The following is a 21,972-nucleotide window of genomic DNA, read 5'->3' on the forward strand; positions in this document are numbered from 1 at the left end:
TCCCACAATGCATCTCTCCACGCATATCCCACAATGCATCTCTCTACTTGTATCCCACAGTGCATCTCTCCGCACATCTCCTCCTGCTCCCTCTCTCTTTAAACATGTTTTATGGCTTTTCTGTCTCAGTTGTTCTGACTTGCACTTGCCCCTTCCACATGTCCCTTCCACATGCCGTGCCCTACCCCACCCACCCACCCTCCTCCTCCCACTCTACCTCTATTCACTTTATTGTGCACCCCACCCCACCCTTCTTGTCCTCTCCGTCCCCTTGCCCCGCCCCCTGCCCCGCCCCAGCCGTGTCCCTCTCCAGCTGTGCGGAGCCGGTGGTGCCCATGAACGGGCTGAAGGTGGGGGAGCGGCTGCAGATGAACAGCGTGGTGTCCTTCCAGTGTGAGCCAGGGTACACCCTGCAGGTCAGTCCTGGTACTGCACCCTGCTGCTTAGACAGGGTAATACACCCTGCAGGTCAGTCCTGGTACTGCACCCTGTTGGTTAGACAGGGTAATACATCCTGCAGGTCAGTCCTGGTACTGCACCCTGCTGCTTAGACAGGGTAATACACCCTGCAGGTCAGTCCTGGTACTGCACCCTGTTGGTTAGACAGGGTAATACATCCTGCAGGTCAGTCCTGGTACTGCACCCTGCTGGTTGTCACATCTCACTGGGCATGTAAATGACATTATACAATATCTGACTGTTTTTGGAGATGTATATGGAAATGTACTTCCCTACATATTTTTCAGTGAGTAATTCCTGTGTGTGTATGGATAATGTGTGTCTCTGTATGTGAGTGTGTGTCGGGGGGATGTGTGTTTGTGATGTGTGATGTGTATGTGTAGTGTGTGTGAGGATTCAGTGCTGCTCTGTGTGTGTCAGTGAAAGAGCAGGAGAGCAGAGGCTGAATGAGAGACTAATAAAGGATGTGTTTGATCACAGGGACACGCCCACATCTCCTGCATGCCGGGACCCGTCAGGCGCTGGAACTTTCCGCCCCCCCTCTGCATTGGTAATGACACATACCGCACACACACATATCACACACACACACACACACACATACCGCACACACACCGCACACACACGCGCACACACACACACATACCACACACATACTGTACCCACACACACACACATACCGCACACACACACACATACTGTACCCACACACACACACACATACCGCACACACACCGCACACACACATATACTGTACCCACACACACACACATACTGTACCCACACACACACACAAACATACCGCACACACACACCACACACAACACAACACACACACACACACACACATACTGTACCACACACACACACACATACCGCACACACACACACATACTGTACCCACACACACACATACCGCACACATACCGCACACACGCACACACACATACCACACGCACGCACATACTGTACCCACACACACATACCGCACACATACCGCACACACACATACCACACGCACGCACATACTGTACCCACACACACATACCGCACACATACCGCACACACGCACACACACATACCACGCATACACACACACACACTCAAACACACATACCACGCGTACACTCACACACACTCAAACACACACACATATCACACACATACTGCACACACACACACTGTACACACACACACACACACTCAAACACACACACATAGCACACACATACTGCACACACACACACACTGTACACACACACACACATACGATGCGTACACACACACTCAAACACACATACCATGCGTACACACACACACACTCAAAAACACACATATCACACACATACTGCACACACACACACACCACCACGCACACAATACCGCACACCCACCACTCAACACCCACACACATACTCACAACACCACACATTGCACACACATACAGCTACACACCACCACTCAAAACACTACACATGCACACCAACGACACACATTGAAATACACACCACCACCACCGTACACACAGCCACTAACAATACGCATGCGTGTGTGTGTGTTTGTGTGTGTGTGTATGCATGTGTGTGAATGTGTGTGTGTCTGTGTGTTTTGTCTTTGTGTATCTGTGTGTGCGTGCGTGTGCGCACTCGCATGTGTGTCTGAGTGTGTGTGTGTGTGTTTGAGTGTGAGTGTGTGTATGTGTGTGTGTGTTTGTTTTGTGTTTGTGTGTGTGTGTGTTTTGTGTTTGTGTGTGAGTGTTTTGTATTTGTGTGTGTATGAGTGTGTGTGTGAGTACGTGTGTGTGTGTGTGTATGTGAGTTAGTGTGTGTGTGTTAAAATCTCATCCATAGCTGAACTCCACTGCAGTGCCTGTGGAAGTCTACTCGAAGCCTGTCATTACAGGGCACTGACCCACTTCTCAGCATGCACCATTTCCCATGATCCTCCTGTCTTCCTCCCACCTCCAGGCTAATAACAGGGTTCAGGCTCGCAGCTCTGACTTACCCTGTCATTAGCAGTGTGGGGGTCAGGGTGTTAATGGAGCTCTCAATTAATGTGAGAGACATCGCACAGCTACTTTCATCTCTCTACAGGAGCAGAAACACACACTGCTCTCTACACATACTCACACTCACACACACACACACACACTCATACACACACTCACACACACACACACACACACCCACACACTCACACACACACCACACTCACACACACACACACACCCACACCACACAACCCACACCACACACCCACCCACCATACACACACACACACACACACACACCCACCCACTCATACACACACACACACACCCACCCACTCATACACACACACACACACCCACACACTCATACACACACACACACACACACACACACACACACACACACACACACACACACACTCATACACACACACACACACACACACACACACACACACACAACCAACACACACACACGTTAGACATGCACCCACATAAGTATGTTTTTTTTTCGGGGATGTGTTGACACTGCACAAACTATTAAAAAGCTAGAAGTACCAAATAACAAAATAAACAACACTTTTAAGCCAATTTTACACATTATGCAAAAAGGATCCTTGACATAGTTTGAGAAATTCGTATTATTTTATTTAGCAGTGAAAACATTTGCATGCATTGAGTTGATTCCCGCACAATTTTGCATATTTAAATAGAAAAACTGCTTCACACTGCTGCTCTAACCACTGCTCCACACTGCTGCTCTGATCACTGCTCCACACTGCTGCTCTAACCACTGCTCCACACTGCTGCTCTGATCACTGCTCCACACTGCTGCTCTAACCACTGCTCCACACTGCTGCTCTGACCACTGCTCCACACTGCTGCTCTGACCACTGCTCCACACTGCTGCTCTAACCACTGCTCCACACTGCTGCTCTGACCACTGCTCCACACTGCTGCTCCGACCACTGCTCCACACTGCTGCTCCGACCACTGCTCCACACTGCTGCTCTGACCATTGTCTGGCAGTCGGAGGGTTGCCGGTTCAAACCCCGCCCTGGGCGTGTCGAAGTGTCCTTGAGCAAGACACCTAACCCCTAACTGCTCTGGCAAATGAGAGGCATCAATTGTAAAGCGCTTTGGATAAAAGCGCTATATAAATGCAGTCCATTTACCATTTACCATTTGATTTGACCACTGCTACTCACTGCTGCTCTTTTTTCTCCAGCCGAATGTGGGGGAACTCGGGAGGAGATGGAGGGATGGATACTGAGTCCTGGTTTCCCAGGAAACTATCCTAGCAACAGTGACTGCAGCTGGAGCATCTTCCTGCCCGTGGGACACGGTGAGGGGGCGGGGCCTCTGAGAGGCCTCTGATTTGCTCTTGATTGCACTCAGACCCGAGCTGGAGTGCTGCTTGGCCCCATTCCACATGAGCGGCAAAACGTCGGCCATTTCCAATCACCATTAGAGAATCTTCACTGAAACACTCAAACACCTGTGCTTACGTACACGCTCAGCCTTCATTATGAAACGTTTCTCAGGAACAAGTTAGAGAGTGTATTTCTTTCCTATTTTTATTTGAGAATGTTATAAACTTTTATAAAAAAGAAGGTTGTGGGTTTGAATCTTGGCTTGGGGCCTTTCTGTGTGGAGTTTGCATGTTCTCCCCGTGCCCGCGTGGGTTTCCTCTGGGTGCTCTGGTTTCCTCCCACAGTCCAAAAACATGCAAATAGGCCAATTGGAGACCCTAAATTGCCCATAGGGATGAGTGTGTGAGTGAATGGTGTGTGTGCCCTGCGGCCTGTCCAGGGTGTATTTCTGCCTCTTGCCCAATGCATGCTGGGATAGACTCCAGCACCCCCTGTGACCCTGCCCAGGATAAGCGGGTATAGATAATGGATGGATGGGTGACTTTTGGCCAGGGGGTATCAGGGTGCAGCTCATGGTGTTTCTCCCGTACCCTGGCGCAGGCGCCCACCTCCACTTCCTCAACTTCTCCACCGAGGCGAACCACGACTTCCTGGAGATCCGCAACGGCCCCTTTGAGACCAGCTCTGTGATTGGCCGCTTCAGCGGGCAGGAAGTCCCCGCCTCCCTGCTCACCACTTCCCACGAGACCACGGTGTACTTTCACAGCGACCACTCCCAGAACCGACCCGGCTTCCGGTTCCGATACCGGGGTGAGTCCCGCCGCGTGCCGACCCGTTTGGGCCGAGTGTAACACCACGAGCCTGAGAGGCGCTTCTCATGCCTTAATTTACCCATCTCAGGCCTTTTTTAAAGTTATAACTTAAATAAGTATTTATTCATTTTAAGTTATATAAGTTTGGCCGCTCCCCCTCCTGGCCTATTTGAATCTACCCTGAGGCCTGGAGTTCAAAATCTGGTCTGCGATGTCTGTGAGCAATTTCAGCACTGCAAAATCTTTTGCCAATCCATTTCAATTAAGTACTTAAATGCTGAAGTTGCTAAGAACTTGCAAATATTATGCACCTCTAGGACTTTGAGATATCAGCTCTGAAGGATTCATTAATTTGGGTACTGTCTTTTCCTTACAGAAACATTTCTCACACAGCATTTGTTAGGTTTAACATGGTTAACTTTGCTTTTATTCACTGTCAGTGATTGGTTCACTTGTTTTTACCTGGATTGAGCTGATTGGTTGATTGGCTGCTTGGCCTCTTCCCACCAGCCTATGAGCTGCAGGAATGCCCGGACCCAGAGCCGTTTGGGCACGGGGTGGTGGTGGGTTCTGGGTACAACGTGGGCCAGTCCATCTCCTTCCAGTGCCACCCTGGGTACACGCTCACCGGCCACGCCCTCCTCACCTGCCAGCATGGGACCACCCGCAGCTGGGACCACCCCTTCCCCAGGTGTGAAGGTATGACACGCCCATCCTCAGATAAGACACGCCCCCTTCCTCAGATAAGACACGCCCCCATCCTCAAATATGACAGCCCCCATCCTCAGATATGACACACCCTCATACTCAGATATGACACGCCCCCTTCCTCAGATATGACACACCCTCATACTCAGATATGACACGCCCCCTTCCTCAGATATGACACGCCCACATTAAGCTGATCCTTGAGTTTGGGGGTAAGTCAAGTAGATCAGGCTGAAGTTCAGGTTAACTAGATGTAGTTTTTCATCAAAGCAGATCATGTTGAGTGTCTTGAGTGCTGAAGCTTTGTTCTGACGTAGATCATGTTGAGAGCCTCTTAGCTGAAGCTTTGTTCTGAAGCAGATAATGTTGAGTGCCCCATAGCTGGGTCTGAATGGCCCTTATCTCCCATCTCCAGCAGCACTCTGTCTCTGCAGAAACACACAGCACTGCATGAGCTCTGAGTGGAGGACTGACGCACTGTAAATCCTGCTCAACACTGACACAGAATCCAGCATTATTCTCCCTCTCATTCTCCTGATGTTGGGGAGGGGGTGTGAAGCACACCTCATTGTAAGAATAAAAGTGTCCTGTGACTGGTGTCAGAATAAAAGCGTGCCGTGGCTGGTGTCAGAATAAAAGTATGCTGTGGGTTGTGCCATAATAAGAGCATGCTGTGGCTGGTGTCAGAATAAAAGCGTGCTTTGGGTGGTGCCATAATAAAAGCATGCTGTGGCTGGTGTCAGAATAAAAGCGTGTGTGACTGGTATCAGAATAAAAGCATGCTTTGGGTGGTGCCATAATAAAAGCATGCTGTGGCTGGTGCTGGAGAGGGTTAGCCCGTGTGCTGTCTGGGCGTCTCAAATGGACCTCAGATTGGGAGCCTAATCTCATGCTGCAGTGATATTCGGAGGAAGAAAACAAGCAATTTTCCTGAGAATAAGGCAGATGAAAGCCAGCGTGTGTGTTTCTGGGGGGGGCTGGGGGCTGGAGGGAGGGGGCATGCTGGGGGGGCTGCTCTGTGCAGACAGCTCTTTTGCCTTTCTGAACAAACAGAACTGGTGTTGGGTAATGTACCCTGCATTCAGAAATGACCCCTTTAAGGGTCCTTCAGAAAACTGTTTGTGAAAAACAGGCTGTTTGAAGTAGGTCAGGGAGTGGAAAGCACGGCCACCAGCCAAAATATCACCCGCGTAATTTAATATATGAGACATCTCATACCTCAAAATACAGGGGAGCTGCCCTCTCTGTCTTCATACTGCATTCGATCCCACACCCCCGAAAATGTCACCCTCATGAGGCAAGCTTACGCTCCTGCTGTCCCAGTAACCCCGCCCACCCCACTGTCTGCCTTTTTGCTCATTTACTAAAATGAATAATGTAATAATAGAAGCCAAGCATTTCCTGTTTCTTGTACTCTATCCAAAATAATAATGAATCAGAAAAAATGGACATTTTCATGGGACGCCCTCTCCTGTAATTCCCACAGCGACCTGCGGGGGCAACGTCACCTCGGACCAGGGGGTCATTCTCTCCCCGGGCTTCCCTGAGGACTACCCCAGCCCGGCCGACTGCACCTGGCTGGTCACCGTGACAACGGGCATGGGGGTGCTGCTCAATGTCACCGTGCTCCAGGTGCATGGACCCCATGATGTCATCACGGTGTGGTAAGGGCCTGGTCTTCCTGCTGTCTTCCTGGTTCTGCACAGTGCCAGAGAGCGGCTGTAGCAGGTGTAACAGGTGAAGCAGGTGAAGCAGGTGTAGCAGGTATAAGTAGGTGTAGCAGGTGTAGCAGGTGTAACAGGTGTAGTAGGTGTAGCGGCTGTAGCAGGTGTAGCAGGTGTAGCAGGTGTAGCAGGTGTAGCAGGTGTAACAGGTGTAGCAGGTGTAAGCAGGTGTAATAGGTGTAGCAGGTGTAAGCAGGCGTAGCAGGTGAAGCAGGTGAAGCAGGTGTAGCAGGTGTAAGCAGGTGTAGCAGGTATAGTAAGTGAAGCATGTGTAGCAGGTATGGCAGGTGAAGCAGGTGTAGCAGGTGTAAGCAGGTATAGCAGGTATAGCAGGTGTAGCAGGTGTAATAGGTGTAGCAGGTATACCAGGTGTAGCAGGTGTAGTAGGTGTAGCAGGTGTAGCAGGTGTAACAGGTGTAGCAGTTATAGCAGTGGTAACAGGTGTAGCAAGTACAGCAGGTGTAGCAGGTGTAACAGGTATAGCAGGGGTAACAGGTATAGCAGGTGTAGCAGGTGTAACAGGTATAGCAGGGGTAGCAGTTATAGCAGTGGTAACAGGTGTAGCAAGTATAGCAGGTGTAGCAGGTGTAGCAGGTGTAGCAGAGGTAACAGGTATAGCAGGGGTAGCTGGTGTAGTAGGTGTAACAGGTATAGCAGTTGTAACAGGTATTGCAGGTGTAGCAGGTTAAGTAGGTGTAACAGGTATAGCAGGTGTAACAGGTATTGCAGGGGTAGCAGGTGTAGTAGGTGTAACAGGTATAGCAGGTGTAACAGGTATTGCAGGGGTAACAGGTATAGCAGGTGTATCAGGTATAGCAGGGGTAGCAGGTGTAGCAGGTGTAACAGGTGTAGCAGGTGTAAGCCAGGCTGCTCTGGCCCCACAGGGATGGAGCTCAGCAGACGGCCCGCAGGCTGGCTGTGTTCCCTGGGGGGGAGCTGGGGGCCACGCCCAGCAGCACCTCCAATCAGGTCCTCATTCGTTTCCGTAGCGACACAGAGAGGGGCGGATTCTTCAGGATCTCCTATCAGGGTATGTACCTTGTACCTGCCACGTGTGTGTCACACAGACACATACACACATACACACTCACTCGCATACCCATACACATTCTCACTCACACACATGCACACACACACACACACACACACTCACTCGCATACCCACACACATTCTGTAACTCTGTATAAGGTGTGAAACCCCTGTGTTCTCAGCCTACAGGCTGCAGTACTGCCTGCCCCCTCCCGCCGTCCCCAATGCTGAGCTCATTCTGGGCAGCCAGGACTTCAGGATGGGTGAGTCAGTCTGCCTTCTCCATGCACACACCCTGTGCTCAACGTTATAACAACGCTGGGACAACTTATCTGTGAAAAGCTAGACCTTCCTCCATGCACATAACCTGTGTACAGCCTTATCTTAACCTTTCTTATCTTAAACCTACCTTATCTTAGCTTATCTTCTTTTACCCTAACATACCTTACCCTGCCACACCTTACCTTTCTTTACCGAATGGCCGTTTTTTTGGACAGCTAAGGCTGTGTTCTCCATCCTTGGGTCCAGTGTAATAGCAGCTTCAGGACAATGCTGTGGCGTGCAGAATAGCATTGAACACGTAATGTACACACGCTTCAACACGCCTCAGCGTGTTTTAATATGCATTGAGTGTAGAACAAGAGGCTCTGAACGTGCAGTGAATAATTTAACCGGATGGCTTTCAGTAATGATACAAACAAAAGAAGTCGTTTCTGATTGTTCTTGACCCTGCAGTTAATGTATTCATCAGCACATGCATCTGCTGTGTTAGTTAATTAAGAGTCTGAGAGGAGGCGGGGCGGGGCGGGTTTGGCTGGGTGTACCCTGCCCTGCCCTGCCCTGCCCTGCCCTGCCCATTTTGCTCACACGGGGGCTGGTCGGTCCTATAATCCATTACACGGTTTACAAAGCAGTTTCATTCTGAATCACTGAGCAGGTGTAGTAACAGTGTGTGCAGCAGGTGTAGTAACAGTGTGTAAAGCAGGTGTAGTAACAGTGTATAAGACAGTTGTAGTAACAGTGTGTACAGCAGGTGTAGTAACAGCGTGTAAAGCAGGTGTACTAGCAGGTGTAGTATCAGTGTGTAAAGCAGGTGTACTAGCAGGTGTAGTATCAGTGTGTAAAGCAGGTGTACTAGCAGGTGTAGTATCAGTGTGTAAAGCAGGTGTACTTACAGGTGTAGTAACAGTGTGTAAAGCGGGTGTACTGGCAGGTGTAGTAACAGTGTGTAAAGCAGGTGTACTGGCAGGTGTAGTAACAGTGTGTAAAGCAGGTGTACTGGCAGGTGTAGTAACAGTGTGTAAAGCAGGTGTACTGGCAGGTGTAGTATCAGTGTGTAAAGCAGGTGTACTAACAGGTGTAGTAACAGTGTGTAAAGCAGGTGTACTGGCAGGTGTAGTAACAGTACAGTGTGTGCAGCAGGTGTAGTAACAGTGTGTAAAGCGGGTGTAGTAACAGTGTGTAAAGCGGGTGTACTGGCAGGTGTAGTAACAGAGCATGCTGATCTGCCCAGTGTTTGACCGACTCCACTGTGTGTCCTCCACAGGGGACATGGTGCGGTACCAGTGCCTGCCTGGGTACCAGCTCACCGGCAACAACATCCTCACCTGCAGGCTGGGTACTCACCTGGAGTTCCAGGGCCCGCCTCCTTCCTGTGAGGGTGGGTCATATGTCTTTATTTCTGTGTGTGAGTGTGTGTGTCAGTGTTTGCGTGTGTGTGTGTGTGTGTGTGTGTGTGTGTGTGTGTGTGTGTGTGTGTGTGTGTGTGTGAGTGTGTGTGTGTGTGTGAGAGAGAGTGTGTGTGTGTGTGTGTGTGTGTGTGAGTGTGTGTGTGTGTGTGTGTGTGTGTGTGTGTGTGTGTGTGTGTGTGTGTGTGTGTGTGTGTGTGTCTGAGTGTGTGTGTGTCTGTGTGTGTGTGAGTGAGAGAGAGTGTGTGTGTGAGTGTGTGTGTGAGTGTGTGTGTGTGTGTGTGCGTGTGTGTCTGTTCTGTGTGTGTGTGTGTGTGAGTGTGTGTGTGTGTGTGTGTGAGTGTGTTGTGTGTGTGTGTGTGTGTGTGTGTGTGTGTGTGTCGACGTGTGTGTGTGCTGTGTGTGTGTGAGTGTGTGTGTGTGTGAGTGTGTGTGTGTCTGTGTGTGTGTGAGTGTGTGTGTGTGTGAGTGTGTGTGTGTGTGTGTGTGTGTGAGTGTGTGTGTGTGTGTGTGTGTGAGAGTGTGTATGTGTGTGTGTGTGAGTGTGTGTGTGTCTGTGCGTGTTTGTGTGTTTCTGTGTGTGAGATGAGAGATTTCAGGTGAATGCGTGTGCGTGTCTGTGTGTAGGTGTGTGTTTGTGTGTAGGTGTGTGTGTATATGTGTGTGGCTGTGCTTTGGAAATGGACACGGTCAGACAGATTCAGTGAAGGTGTTAAATTTGCACAGTTATGGTGCAGAACAGCCTCATGCAGAATGGGGATTTTGGGACACCTGGATTTAAAGTGAACACCAGCATTGCGCATGTTTTAAAAAATCAATTTTCCATTAGAGCTATGAAACTATAAACACACTCAAGATAACAAATGAGTAGTTGGTACAAAATTATGTAGGCCAGCGTGTAATAGATGATTATGGCGGATAATCACCACTGGGAATATCTTTGACATCGTGAATAACGCTGTAGAACTGCAGTGCATTATTATTAGCAGGTCAGGGCAGTGCGGTAGAAGTGTTGTTGGTGAGAGTCTGAGAGTTCATTAATAGGAGTATGATTACATGCTCTCTCTGGCTCTGTTGATACGCATCCTGATGCAGCCTCACCTCCACCTTCATCATCCCATCACCTTCATCATCCCATCACTGGGATTTAAGGATGATTCCTGATTTATCTGCATCTCTGTTCCCTTGCCAGTAAAGGGAGATTAACATAATTATCATAAATAAGTCTTTTACACATAGATACACAAGCACACACACACACATTACAGAAAGCACAAATCCCAACACAGACAAAGATTCTGGTGCTGTCCATGGTCCAGACTAAAGTCATGGAGCTACAGTATGTGTTTCTCTGACTGTAGTTCAAGGCTTGGTTCTGCATGTGGTTTAGGGTGTGGTTCTGCATGTTTTGTAGGGCGTGGTTCTGGATGTGGTTCAGGGTTGGGTCCTGGATGTGCTTCAGGGTGTGGTTCTGGGTGTGGTTTAGGGTGTGATTCTGGGTGTGGTTTAGAGTGTGATTCTGGGTGTGGTTTAGAGTGTGATTCTGGGTGTGGTTTAGGGTGTGATTCTGGGTGTGGTTTAGAGTGTGATTCTGGGTGTGGTTTAGAGTGTGATTCTGGGTGTGGTTTAGGGTGTGGTTCTGGGTGTGAATTGTGGTGTGCTTTAGAGTGTGATTCTGGGTGTGGTTTGGAGTGTGATTCTGGGTGTGGTTTAGGGTGTGATTCTGGGTGTGGTTTAGAGTATGATTCTGGGTGTGGTTTAGGGTGTGATTCTGGGTGTGGTTTCGGGTGTGATTCTGGGTGTGGTTTAGAGTGTGATTCTGGGTGTGGTTTAGGGTGTGATTCTGGGTGTGGTTTAGGGTGCGATTCTGGGTGTGATTCTGGGTGTGGTTTAGAGTGTGATTCTGGGTGTGGTTTAGAGTGTGATTCTGGGTGTGATTCTGGGTGTGGTTTAGGGTGTGATTCTGGGTGTGGTTTAGAGTATGATTCTGGGTGTGGTTTAGGGTGTGATTCTGGGTGTGGTTTCGGGTGTGATTCTGGGTGTGGTTCTGGGTGTGGTTTAGGGTGTGGTTCTGGGTGTGGTTTAGGGTGTGGTTCTGGGTGTGGTTTAGGGTGCGATTCTGGGTGTGGTTCTGGGTGTGGTTTAGGGTGTGATTCTGGGTGTGGTTTAGAGTGTTATTCTGGGTGTGGTTTAGAGTGTGATTCTGGGTGTGGTTTAGGGTGTGATTCTGGGTGTGGTTTAGGGTGTGATTCTGGGTGTGGTTTAGAGTGTTATTCTGGGTGTGGTTTAGGGTGATTGGGTGTGGTTCTGGCTGGTCTGGTGTGTTAGGTGTGGTCTGGGTTGGTGTGGTGCCTGCGAGTATAGTGAAGAGACACAATAGGCCGGTGTCTGGGGTTCCAGTCCCCCCCCCCCCGCAGGCCTGGAGGGGGGCCTCGTTAGCGCTTTGGCTAGCTCAAGGTCACCCTGCTGGGAGACTGAAGCTGAGGGGGGTGGGGCTGAGCTCGCTGTACAGAGTGTGCTGTGTGCTCATTGGCTGGAGGCGTGGCCAGCTCTGATCTAATTATCTCCTGTGGCTCTGCATTACTTACCGGCTTAGCAATGGCCCTGCTCCAGAATATCTTATATCACCAGCCTTTCACTCACAAAAGCACTGCCTTACGAGCACTGTCATCCTGCCCTAACTCACAATGCACACTACCCTGCCAGATCTCCTTCAGTCTTACCCAGAGTGCGCGCTGCATTTCCACTAGTCCTACTGTTCTAACACAAAGTGCACACTACATCTCCCCTCGATGCTTAATCTCTTCTGGCATAGTAAAAGTTGACTCGGGTGATTTGATTGAGGCTCTTAAATTCATAAATGGGACCAACAAAGTGAACTACAAGAGATTCTTCAGGCTGAGTTCTGTTAGTAGAATGAGGGGACAAAAAAGGACATTAGCAAAAGGTCAATTCCGTAGAGACATTATGAAGAAATTGTTCACACAGAGTAATCAATGTGTGAAATTGCCTGCCAGGTCACATAGTAGAGGCAGAAACTCTGGGGATTTTCAAGACCAGTCTTGATATGGTGTTAGATACTATCTATTCTGTAGGTAATCAGAGCACTGATTTAGTTAGGGAACTGGCGAGCATTGAATGGCCTGTTCTCCTCATTATGTTATGTTATATAATGTTATCTAATGTTATGTTATGTTATATGTATCAGTCGCTGCTAATGTGACTCTGAGTGGTTCTGACTCTCTGAGTGGTTCTGACTCTCTGAGTGGTTCTGACTCTGAGTGGTTCTGACTCTCTGAGTGGTTCTGACTCTCTGAGTGGTTCTGACTCTGAGTGGTTCTGACTCTGAGTGGTTCTGACTCTCTGAGTGGTTCTGACTCTCTGAGCGGTTCTGACTCTGAGTGGTTCTGACTCTCTGAGTGGTTCTGACTCTCTGAGTGGTTCTGACTCTGAGTGGTTCTGACTCTCTGAGCGGGTCTGACTCTGAGTGGTTCTGACTCTCTGAGCGGGTCTGACTCTGAGTGGTTCTGACTCTCTGAGTGGTTCTGACTCTGAGTGGTTCTGACTCTCTGAGCGGTTCTGAATCTCTGTATGGTTCTGACACTCTGAGTGGTTCTGACTCTCTGAGCGGTTCTGGCTCTCTGAGCGGTTCTGGCTCTGAGTGGTTCTGACTCTGAGTGGTTCTGACTCTCTGAGTGGTTCTGACTCTGAGTGGTTCTGACTCTGAATGGTTCTGACTCTGAGTGGTTCTGACTCTCTGAGTGGTTCTGACTCTGAGTGGTTCTGACTCCCTGAGCGGTTCTGACTCTCTGAGCGGTTCTGAATCTCTGTATGGTTCTGACCCGCTGCAGTGCCGTGCCCGGCCGGTGAGGTTCTGACGGACTCCGCAGGGCTGATCCTGAGCCAGCCCCCAGCCCTGGCCTCCGCCCAGTTCCACACCTGCTCCTGGCTCCTGCAGGTGGAGCTGGGCTACAACGTGTCCCTGGACGTCCAGCTGTTTCAGACCAGCCACCAGGTGGACGAGATGGAGATCTTCGACGGTGAGTCATGTGACCCCTGACGGGACCATAGTGAGGAGAGATGCACATCGTTACTGCATATAAGCGCGCATGCCGCAAAGGTGTGTGTGTGTGTGTGTGTGTGTGTGTGTGTGTGTGTGTGTGTCTGTGTGTGTGTGTGTGTGTGTGGTGTGTGTGTGTGTGTGTGTGTGCGTGCGTGTGGTCATCTCTGTGTAGCTTGGCTATGGGTCTCATAGTTTGAGTAAGTGATGAATAGATAGATCGATAGATGAGTATAGATAAATACATAGATAGACAGACTTGAGGTAAAGATGTAATGACTGCTGACAGGGATCACCAGTAGTCCATAGTATAGTACACATTTAATATAATTAATCATGGCATACGTGTGGTCAGTGATTGGCTGGGACATCGCAGGGTGCGTGTGATTGGCTGAGGTTGTGCCCCTGTGTGCGTGTGATTGGCTGAGGTTGTGCCCCTGTGCCCCGCAGGCCCCTCCCGCCAGAGCCCGCTGCTCGCCACGCTGAGCGGGAACTACTCCGCCCCCCTCAGCGTCACCAGCTCCTCCAATAGCGTCCTCCTGCACTGGACCTCAGACCACGCCTCCGGCCACAAGGCCTTCCGGATTCGCTACTCAGGTCAGTGGCCGTCTGTGACATCACAATGGGACATCACAAGTGTTATGCAAATGAGGAAATCAAACATGTTCTTTTTTAATATTCGAAGCTCTTGAATAGAGTTAATATCACACATACCTATAGAGTCCATAGTCTCCTCAGACACTGGAGACCTGACCTCAATGCACCGTCCAGTTTAAATTCTTTCTGATCTTCCTCATTGGCTACCGTTTGGTCAGCTGAGGAAGGTCTGCTCCTCTCAGTTTGCTTTAAAGTGTACAGCAACACCAGTTTTTGGCCTGTTTTAAAAGAATTTTAAAAGAAGTTGATTGAGATCTATGCCTGAATCTGGGAACAGCAATGAATATGCAGCACCTTTCTATTCTCAATATTTCTTTCCACCGTGCCAAACATTTCTCCCACACGCCTACACCACGGCCATCTGGCTTTTTATGCTCCCCTGATCTCCCGTCGTAAAGTGACAGTTCCCAAACTTAACCAGAAGACAAAATCTTCACCTGTTGGCCTGAAAGCTGTGGCACAGGTTTCACAGAGGAACACGTTCTTTCTCCGGTACCACAGACGGGCTTTCTCACAACACTCAGCCTGGGGGCCTTACACCTCCACCTGCATTCTCTCAACACTCAACCTGGCGACCTTACACCTCCACCTGCTTCCTCTAACACTCAACCTGGGGACCTTACACCTCCACCTGCTTCCTCTAACACTCAACCTGGGGACGTTACACCTCCACCTGCTTCCTCTAACACTCAACCTGGGGACCTTACACCTCCACCTGCTTCCTCTAACACTCAACCTGGGGACGTTACACCTCCACCTGCTTCCTCTAACACTCAACCTGGCGACCTTACACCTCCACCTGCTTCCTCTAACACTCAACCTGGCAACCTTACGCCTCCACCTGCTTCCTCTAACACTCAACCTGGGGACCTTACACCTCCACCTACTTCCTCTAACACTCAACCTGGCAACCGCACGCCTCCACCTGCTTCCTCTAACACTCAACCTGGCGACCTTACACCTCCACCTGCTTCCTCTAACACTCAACCTGGCGACCTTACGCCTCCACCTGCTTCCTCTTGTGTGATCTTTCACTCGTGGAGCCCTGGGAAGAACAAATCAGGAGTAAAATGCGTCCGTGTCTCTGCCGGCCTGGTCCCCCTCACAGTCCCACTTCTGCCTCGGTCCATTATTTCATTCAGCATGAAGTGTTCCTCCTTTTCCTCCTCCCTGATTTACACACGGAAGGAGCGAAGTGTAGAATACATTCACATTTCCTGTTTCCTGCCGTACCCCCCTGTCCTCATATGACCTCAGTAGAGGGACCTTCAGAGCCCTGAAGCCCCCCCACCCGACCGCCCCCACCCCCCCGGGGGCCGTCAGTCACGGAGCGAAGAATCCGTTCCGCCACTTCCTCGCCCGTCCCCAGACTTTTAATTTTTATGGAGCCATAATGTGGCTTCGCTGATGAGGAATGTGATCAGGTTTCGCCCCCCCCCCCCTCCCCCCCCCCCCCCGCGCCGTTTCTCCGCTCCGAGCGTCTGATCCGCGTCGGTAGCGGCCCCCGGACCGCCTCTCGCCCTTCATAAATCCAATTAGGCGCCGATCGGCGCCGCCGTCGGGACGGGCGAAACTTGGGTTCTCCGATTCCGTTCTAAATGAGTCTGCCGTTTAATTACCCCGACCAGCACAAATGGAATGATCTCCACTGATATAATTTGCTCTCCCTGATTCATCAGCGCTAACACTTTCTAATCTTAATATTAAATCTACAATTACGGGTCTAATTTCATGCTGATAACAGGCGAGCTTCATTATACACGTTATTGATACAAATTCTTTTATATGGAACAGGGGTTTTGATATGGTATCTGTTAAGGCTCTGTTCCAGTGTGTGGATGGGCCCCATGGTTTGATATTTAATCTATTTCACTCTCCCGGCTAGAAAAACTGCTTTGATAAGTATGTGTACCTGACAGAGTTTGTCTGCACTGAAAAGAGATGTAAAATAATTTATTGACAAGTGGAATAAATTACTGTTTTTTTCTCATTTGTCAGCAAATTATTACAAAGTTTTTGTTTTGAGAGCGAACCCATGTGCATGTTGCAGAGGTTGCAGCGATGTGTGCTGGTGACTGTTGCTCCAAACGGGATAAATTTGGGGATTAAACAGGAAAAAAAACCCCTGTGTTCCACAGCGGCGTACTGCAGCCCCCCCGCGCCCCCCAACAATGGTTCGGTCCACAGCGTGACAGGCAGCGCTCCCGGCAGCACCCTGCAGTTCAGCTGCGACCCAGGCTTCCACCTGATTGGACAGAGCAGCGCTACCTGCAGCCACACACCCCAGGGCCTGTACCAATGGAGCGCCCCAACACCTCTCTGTCAGGGTAAGAGGTCCCACCCACTGCTGCCCCACCAAGGTGGGAAACCCCACCCACTGCTGCCCCACCAAGGTGGGAAACCCCACCCACTGCTGCCCCACCAAGGTGGAAAACCCCACCCACTGCTGCCCCACCAAGGTGGGAAACCCCACCCACTACCGCCCCAACTAAGTGAAACAGCCCTCTCAGACACACCCCACCCCTTCTCTACCTACCCCCCCAGCCCAGCTAAGGCTCCACCCTCTGAGTGAGCTTTCTGAGGCACACTGAGAGCATATCCATTAGTGCACAGAGTCACGCACACCCCCCCCCCCACACACACACACACACACACCCACGCACACACACACACACACACACACACCCACGCACACACACACACACCCACGCACCCACGCACACACACACCACACGCACGCACACACACACACACACACGCACGCACGCACGCACGCACACACACACACACACACACACACACACACACACACCCACGACACACACACACACACACACACCCACGCACACACACACACACCCACGCGCACACACACACACACACACGCACGCACGCCACACACACCCCACCCCTCTCTACCACCACACCACACACACACCACACACCACCCACACACGCACTACAGCCCACGCACCCAACTCACACGCACACACACACACACACACATACACACACCCACTCACACGCAACCACACACACACACACACACACCACACACACACACACACCACACACACACACACACACACACGCACACACACACACACACACACACACACACACCCACGCACACACACACACACACACACACACACGTTACACACTCCTGTTACTTCACTCAGTTATGAAATTCAATCAATAGGCGCTGCTGGGCTGGTCACCAGACGAATGATTATAGCAGAGCAAAATCTTTTCTTGTAATTTAGGTTTTTATTAACAAGGGAATAAGAGTAGCTCTTAGCCCCTGGCCTCTGGCACTTTATTTTCAGTTTAATGATTTTAAATGGAGGCAGCCCCCCCCCTCCCCCCCCCTCATCTGTGTGTGCACAGTCTCCATACACGAGACCTCGCATTAAACTTCTTCCCAGAATCCCCCAGTGTAATCTGCAGCATGTATTCTTCAGCTGCAAGTTTAGTTACTTACAGGCTTCAGCATTACCTTATAAAACGGAATAAAACTTCATATTCCCCTCAGGACTGTGTGGGATGCAGACACAGCCTCCTTCTTCACCGCCGTGCAGTCAGATTAGCTGATCTTCATATCATCGGGATGGGCTGATAGCTGGTGCAGATGGTTTCATTACCCCATCCGTGTGATGTAGAGATAGGATATCTTGCCAGATTTCCCCCATAATGCCGCTGGGCATGGTGAATCGACGATTCTCCATAAGCGGCTGGTGAATTCTGCGACCATAATGCCGCTGGGCATGGTGAAATCTCGCTGATTCCCATAATGCCGCTGGGTGTGGTGAAATCTGCGATTCTATGCGCTGTGTGTTGATATCCATAATTGCTCAAATGCGCTGGGCATGGGGAATTCTGATTCCATAATCGGGTTGTGAATCGCTGATTCCCATAATGCCGCTGGGTGTGGTGAACCTGATTCCTATGCGCTGGTTGGTGAATCTTGGTACCCATAATGCCGCTGGGCGTGGTGCTCTGTCCCTGCAGTGGTGTCCTGCGGCATGCCCTTGGCTCCGGAGAACGGTACGGTCTTCGGCCAGGACTACACCTGTGGCTCCACAGCCTTCTACCGCTGCAACCCAGGCTTCCGATTGGCTGACGGCCACGCTCCGTCCATCGTCTGCGAGGAAACTGGGAGGTGGAGTCCCAGCGATGCCCCGCCCCCCTGTACAGGTGAGTCTGAGTGGATACAAAGGAGGGGGGGCAAGAACTCCTCCTGATAGGTCTCCAGAACAAGACTGCTGTGATGTCACTTCACTCATGGAACATACAATGAGCAGCTCCACCAATCACAGAACGTGTTGGTAACAGCCAGTAGAATAATGTCGAGTGTGATTGGTGGATATGGTCTGGCAATACTTAAAGGTTCTCTTTTGGAATGACCAGGATGTAGCCAAAATGTATCCACTAATCACCACTGGTGTCGTTCTATTGGTTGTTACCAATGTATTCTGTGATCCTCCTCTATTTTTGAGAAAGGTGACTTTAGGACTGTCATCTGTATTCCAATATCCCTGATTGGACTGAACATTGAGAGGAAATCCATCCAATAGGGAACCATCAAAGGGTCTGTGGAAGACTGTTGGGTGGCTCATCCTGCTAAGTCACAGTCTCTAGTGTACGACTGTAGGCGGTTCCCATGGCGTCAGTGCAGAGAGAGGAGTGGCTTTGGGGGTCATGGGGGCATCACACAATATCGACGCTTCAAAAACAAACCTTTTTTATAATTTAGACCCTAATAAGTCCTTATAGGGTGAGTGAAAGAAAAGACCTGCATCCAAACTTTCTGTGTGCGAAGGAACAGGGTCTTTATCAGCCTATTAGCATGACGTTTAGGGAGCTGTGCTTGCAGCTCGGAGATTGCAGGCTTAATTCCCAGCAGGGGCACCGCTGTTACCCACAAGCAAATCTACTTAACCATGTATTACCTCTGCTAAACATCCAAGAGTACAGACGGACTGTTTGTTAATAAAACGTAAGCTGTGTAAGTCACAATGGATGAACGTGTGGGCTAAATACTGGGATGTAATGTAATTAGCAGGGAAGCGCCAGGCCGTGCAGTCTCTGCATCTAACCGAGTGTGTCGGGTATAAATAAAGCGTGGCTTGGCTGTTAACGATGGCAAATTTTAAAGTTAATGCAGTCCTGTGAAATAACGCAAGGTGAAGGCTGTGAGAAATGAACTGGCCCGCAGATGCCGTAGATCTGAGGATAAACGCAGGCTCAGTTTGTGTAGCGCAGTGAGGAGTAGCGGGGGAGCTGCTTATTTCCACGGCCCGCTGCCCTCTGCCACCGGCGGTCCACTGTGTCAATAACAGGCTCTGTGGCTGGACACGGCTGAGGTGTATTTCTGAAGTCCGTGGGACAGGAAACCTAGGGCACTTCAGCTCCGGTTTTAGCTAATGGAATGGCTCTGCTGTGACCTTTGACCTCTTGCGTTTCAGTGGTGACCTGCCCTGACATTGGCCTGTCCTCAGTGCACCATGGGAGATGGAGGCTGATCTACGGCACCCACAATCAGTTCAACGCGGCGATGATGCTGACCTGTGACCCCGGATACTACTACAGGGGTCAGAGGGTCATTCGTTGCCAAGCCAACGGGACATGGGATTACCCAAACCCTAGACCTTCCTGTAGCAGTGAGTATACACATTGTCAGCTTCTCATGGGCTGTAAAAGTGTAAAAGTGAGTGCACATGGTCAGTTTCTAATTGGCTGGCCTGTAAAAGTTAGTAAACACTATCAGCTTCTCATTGGTTGTATCAGCACATTCGCATAGGCAGGTGCTCATTGGCTGTAACAGTCAGGAAATGCAGATTATGAACTTCTCATTGGCTGGTCTGCCTCCAGCTGCTCCCCTGCTACACCAGTGACCAATCTGCTGGGGATGCCAGTGTAGTTAAATATACATTACATTTCATTACAGGCATTTAGCAGACACTCTTATCAGAGCGACTTACACACTTTTACATAGCATTTTACATTGTATCCTTATACAGTGGATATATACTGAAGCAATTGGTTGAGTACCTTGCTCAAGGGTACAACGGCAGGGTCCTTACCCGGGAATCGAACCTGCGACCTTTCGGTTACAAGCCCAGTTCCTTACCCACTGTGCTACACTCTAGGATTGGCCCAGGGATGTCTGCTTTGACAAAATACACACGGAATGCAAATAATTCCTTTTCCCCAGCCAGTGACCTGATATTAAACAAATAACGCTGTATTATTAATGTGCGTGGCGGTGGGGTGAGGGGGCGGGGGTGGATGGGCAGGTATGGCTGCATTTATTGAAGTTAATATTATATACTATAAACGCTGGGGAGGCTGATGAGTTTTCAGGCTCTGAAAATATGTTTTTGCTGTTTGCCATGGCTTATGAGTTTTGGGGCTTTGTTGAAGCTGAAGTGTTTGCGCTTTTATCAAAGTCGACATGTACTGTGTTTTAGTTTTTTTGTTTGTTGAAGCTGAAATGATCTTTGTTGAAGATGAAATGTTTTTTGTTTGTTGAAGGTGATGTGTTAGGAATTTTATCACAGCTGGCACATTCTGTGTTTTTGTTGAAGCGTGTGTTGTTGAAGCTGAATGTGTTTGTTGTTGACGATTGTTTTTGCATGTTAGCTGAATCCTGTGACTGAGTGTTTTGTTTGTTGAAGCTGAAATGTGTTTTGTTTGTTGAAGCTGGTGTGTTTTTTGCATGTTGAAGCTGAAGTGTTTTTCGCTTGTTGAAGCTGAAGTGTGTTTTGTTTGTTGAAGCTTAAGTGTGTTTTGTTTGTTGAAGCTGAAGTGTGTTTTGCTTGTTGAAGCTGAAGTGTTTTTTGTTTGTTGAAGCTGAAGTGTGTTTTGTTTGTTGAAGCTGAAATGTGTTTCGCTTGTTGAAGCTGAAGTGTTTTTTGTTTGTTGAAGCTGAAGTGTGTTTTGTTTGTTGAAGCTGAAGTGTGTTTCGCTTGTTGAAGCTGAAGTGTTTTTCGCTTGTTGAAGCTGAAGTGTGTTTTGTTTGTTGAAGCTGAAGTGTTTTTTGCTTGTTGAAGCTGAAGTGTGTTTTGTTTGTTGAAGCTGAAGTGTGTTTTGTTTGTTGAATCTGATGTTATTCTCTCCTGAAGTGGCCGTTCTCTTGTTTGTTCATGGTTGCCTTGTTTCACTGTGGCAGTTATTTCCTGTGGGACTCTGGGAATTCCAGTCAATGGGAATAAGATTGGGACCCTGACGGTGTATGGAGCCACTGCCATCTTCTCATGCAATACCGGCTACACTCTGGTGGGGGCACAGGTGCGAGAGTGCCTGTCCAACGGCCTGTGGAGTGGAGCACCAGCTCGATGCCTGGGTACGCCTGTCCCAGGCTGATCTGCCTTCATCTGGCCCAATCCGCACTGATCTGTTCTGATCCGGTTTGATCCGGCTTGATTTAGTCTGATCCAGTCTGATCTGCTCTGATCCAGATCCGCTT

At 49.7% G+C, this 21,972-nt stretch overlaps 1 protein-coding gene across 1 annotated transcript in view; it reads left to right on the plus strand.

The window, feature by feature from the left end:
* LOC135248951 (CUB and sushi domain-containing protein 1-like) overlaps window positions 1-21,972 on the plus strand; it is a 238,486-nt gene that overhangs the window by 194,820 nt on the left and 21,694 nt on the right. The window contains exons 38-52 of the mRNA XM_064324101.1: window positions 298-416; window positions 940-1,009; window positions 3,678-3,794; window positions 4,423-4,632; window positions 5,145-5,333; window positions 6,829-7,006; window positions 7,951-8,096; window positions 8,279-8,359; window positions 9,643-9,756; window positions 13,636-13,824; window positions 14,295-14,441; window positions 16,640-16,828; window positions 18,513-18,698; window positions 19,970-20,164; window positions 21,676-21,849. Of these exons, the coding sequence (XP_064180171.1) occupies window positions 298-416; window positions 940-1,009; window positions 3,678-3,794; window positions 4,423-4,632; window positions 5,145-5,333; window positions 6,829-7,006; window positions 7,951-8,096; window positions 8,279-8,359; window positions 9,643-9,756; window positions 13,636-13,824; window positions 14,295-14,441; window positions 16,640-16,828; window positions 18,513-18,698; window positions 19,970-20,164; window positions 21,676-21,849 (2,304 nt within the window). The remainder of the gene's footprint in view (window positions 1-297; window positions 417-939; window positions 1,010-3,677; window positions 3,795-4,422; window positions 4,633-5,144; window positions 5,334-6,828; window positions 7,007-7,950; window positions 8,097-8,278; window positions 8,360-9,642; window positions 9,757-13,635; window positions 13,825-14,294; window positions 14,442-16,639; window positions 16,829-18,512; window positions 18,699-19,969; window positions 20,165-21,675; window positions 21,850-21,972) is intronic.

This window comes from Anguilla rostrata, chromosome 1 (genome assembly GCF_018555375.3).
Source record: "Anguilla rostrata isolate EN2019 chromosome 1, ASM1855537v3, whole genome shotgun sequence".
Taxonomy (NCBI): Eukaryota; Metazoa; Chordata; class Actinopteri; order Anguilliformes; family Anguillidae; genus Anguilla; species Anguilla rostrata.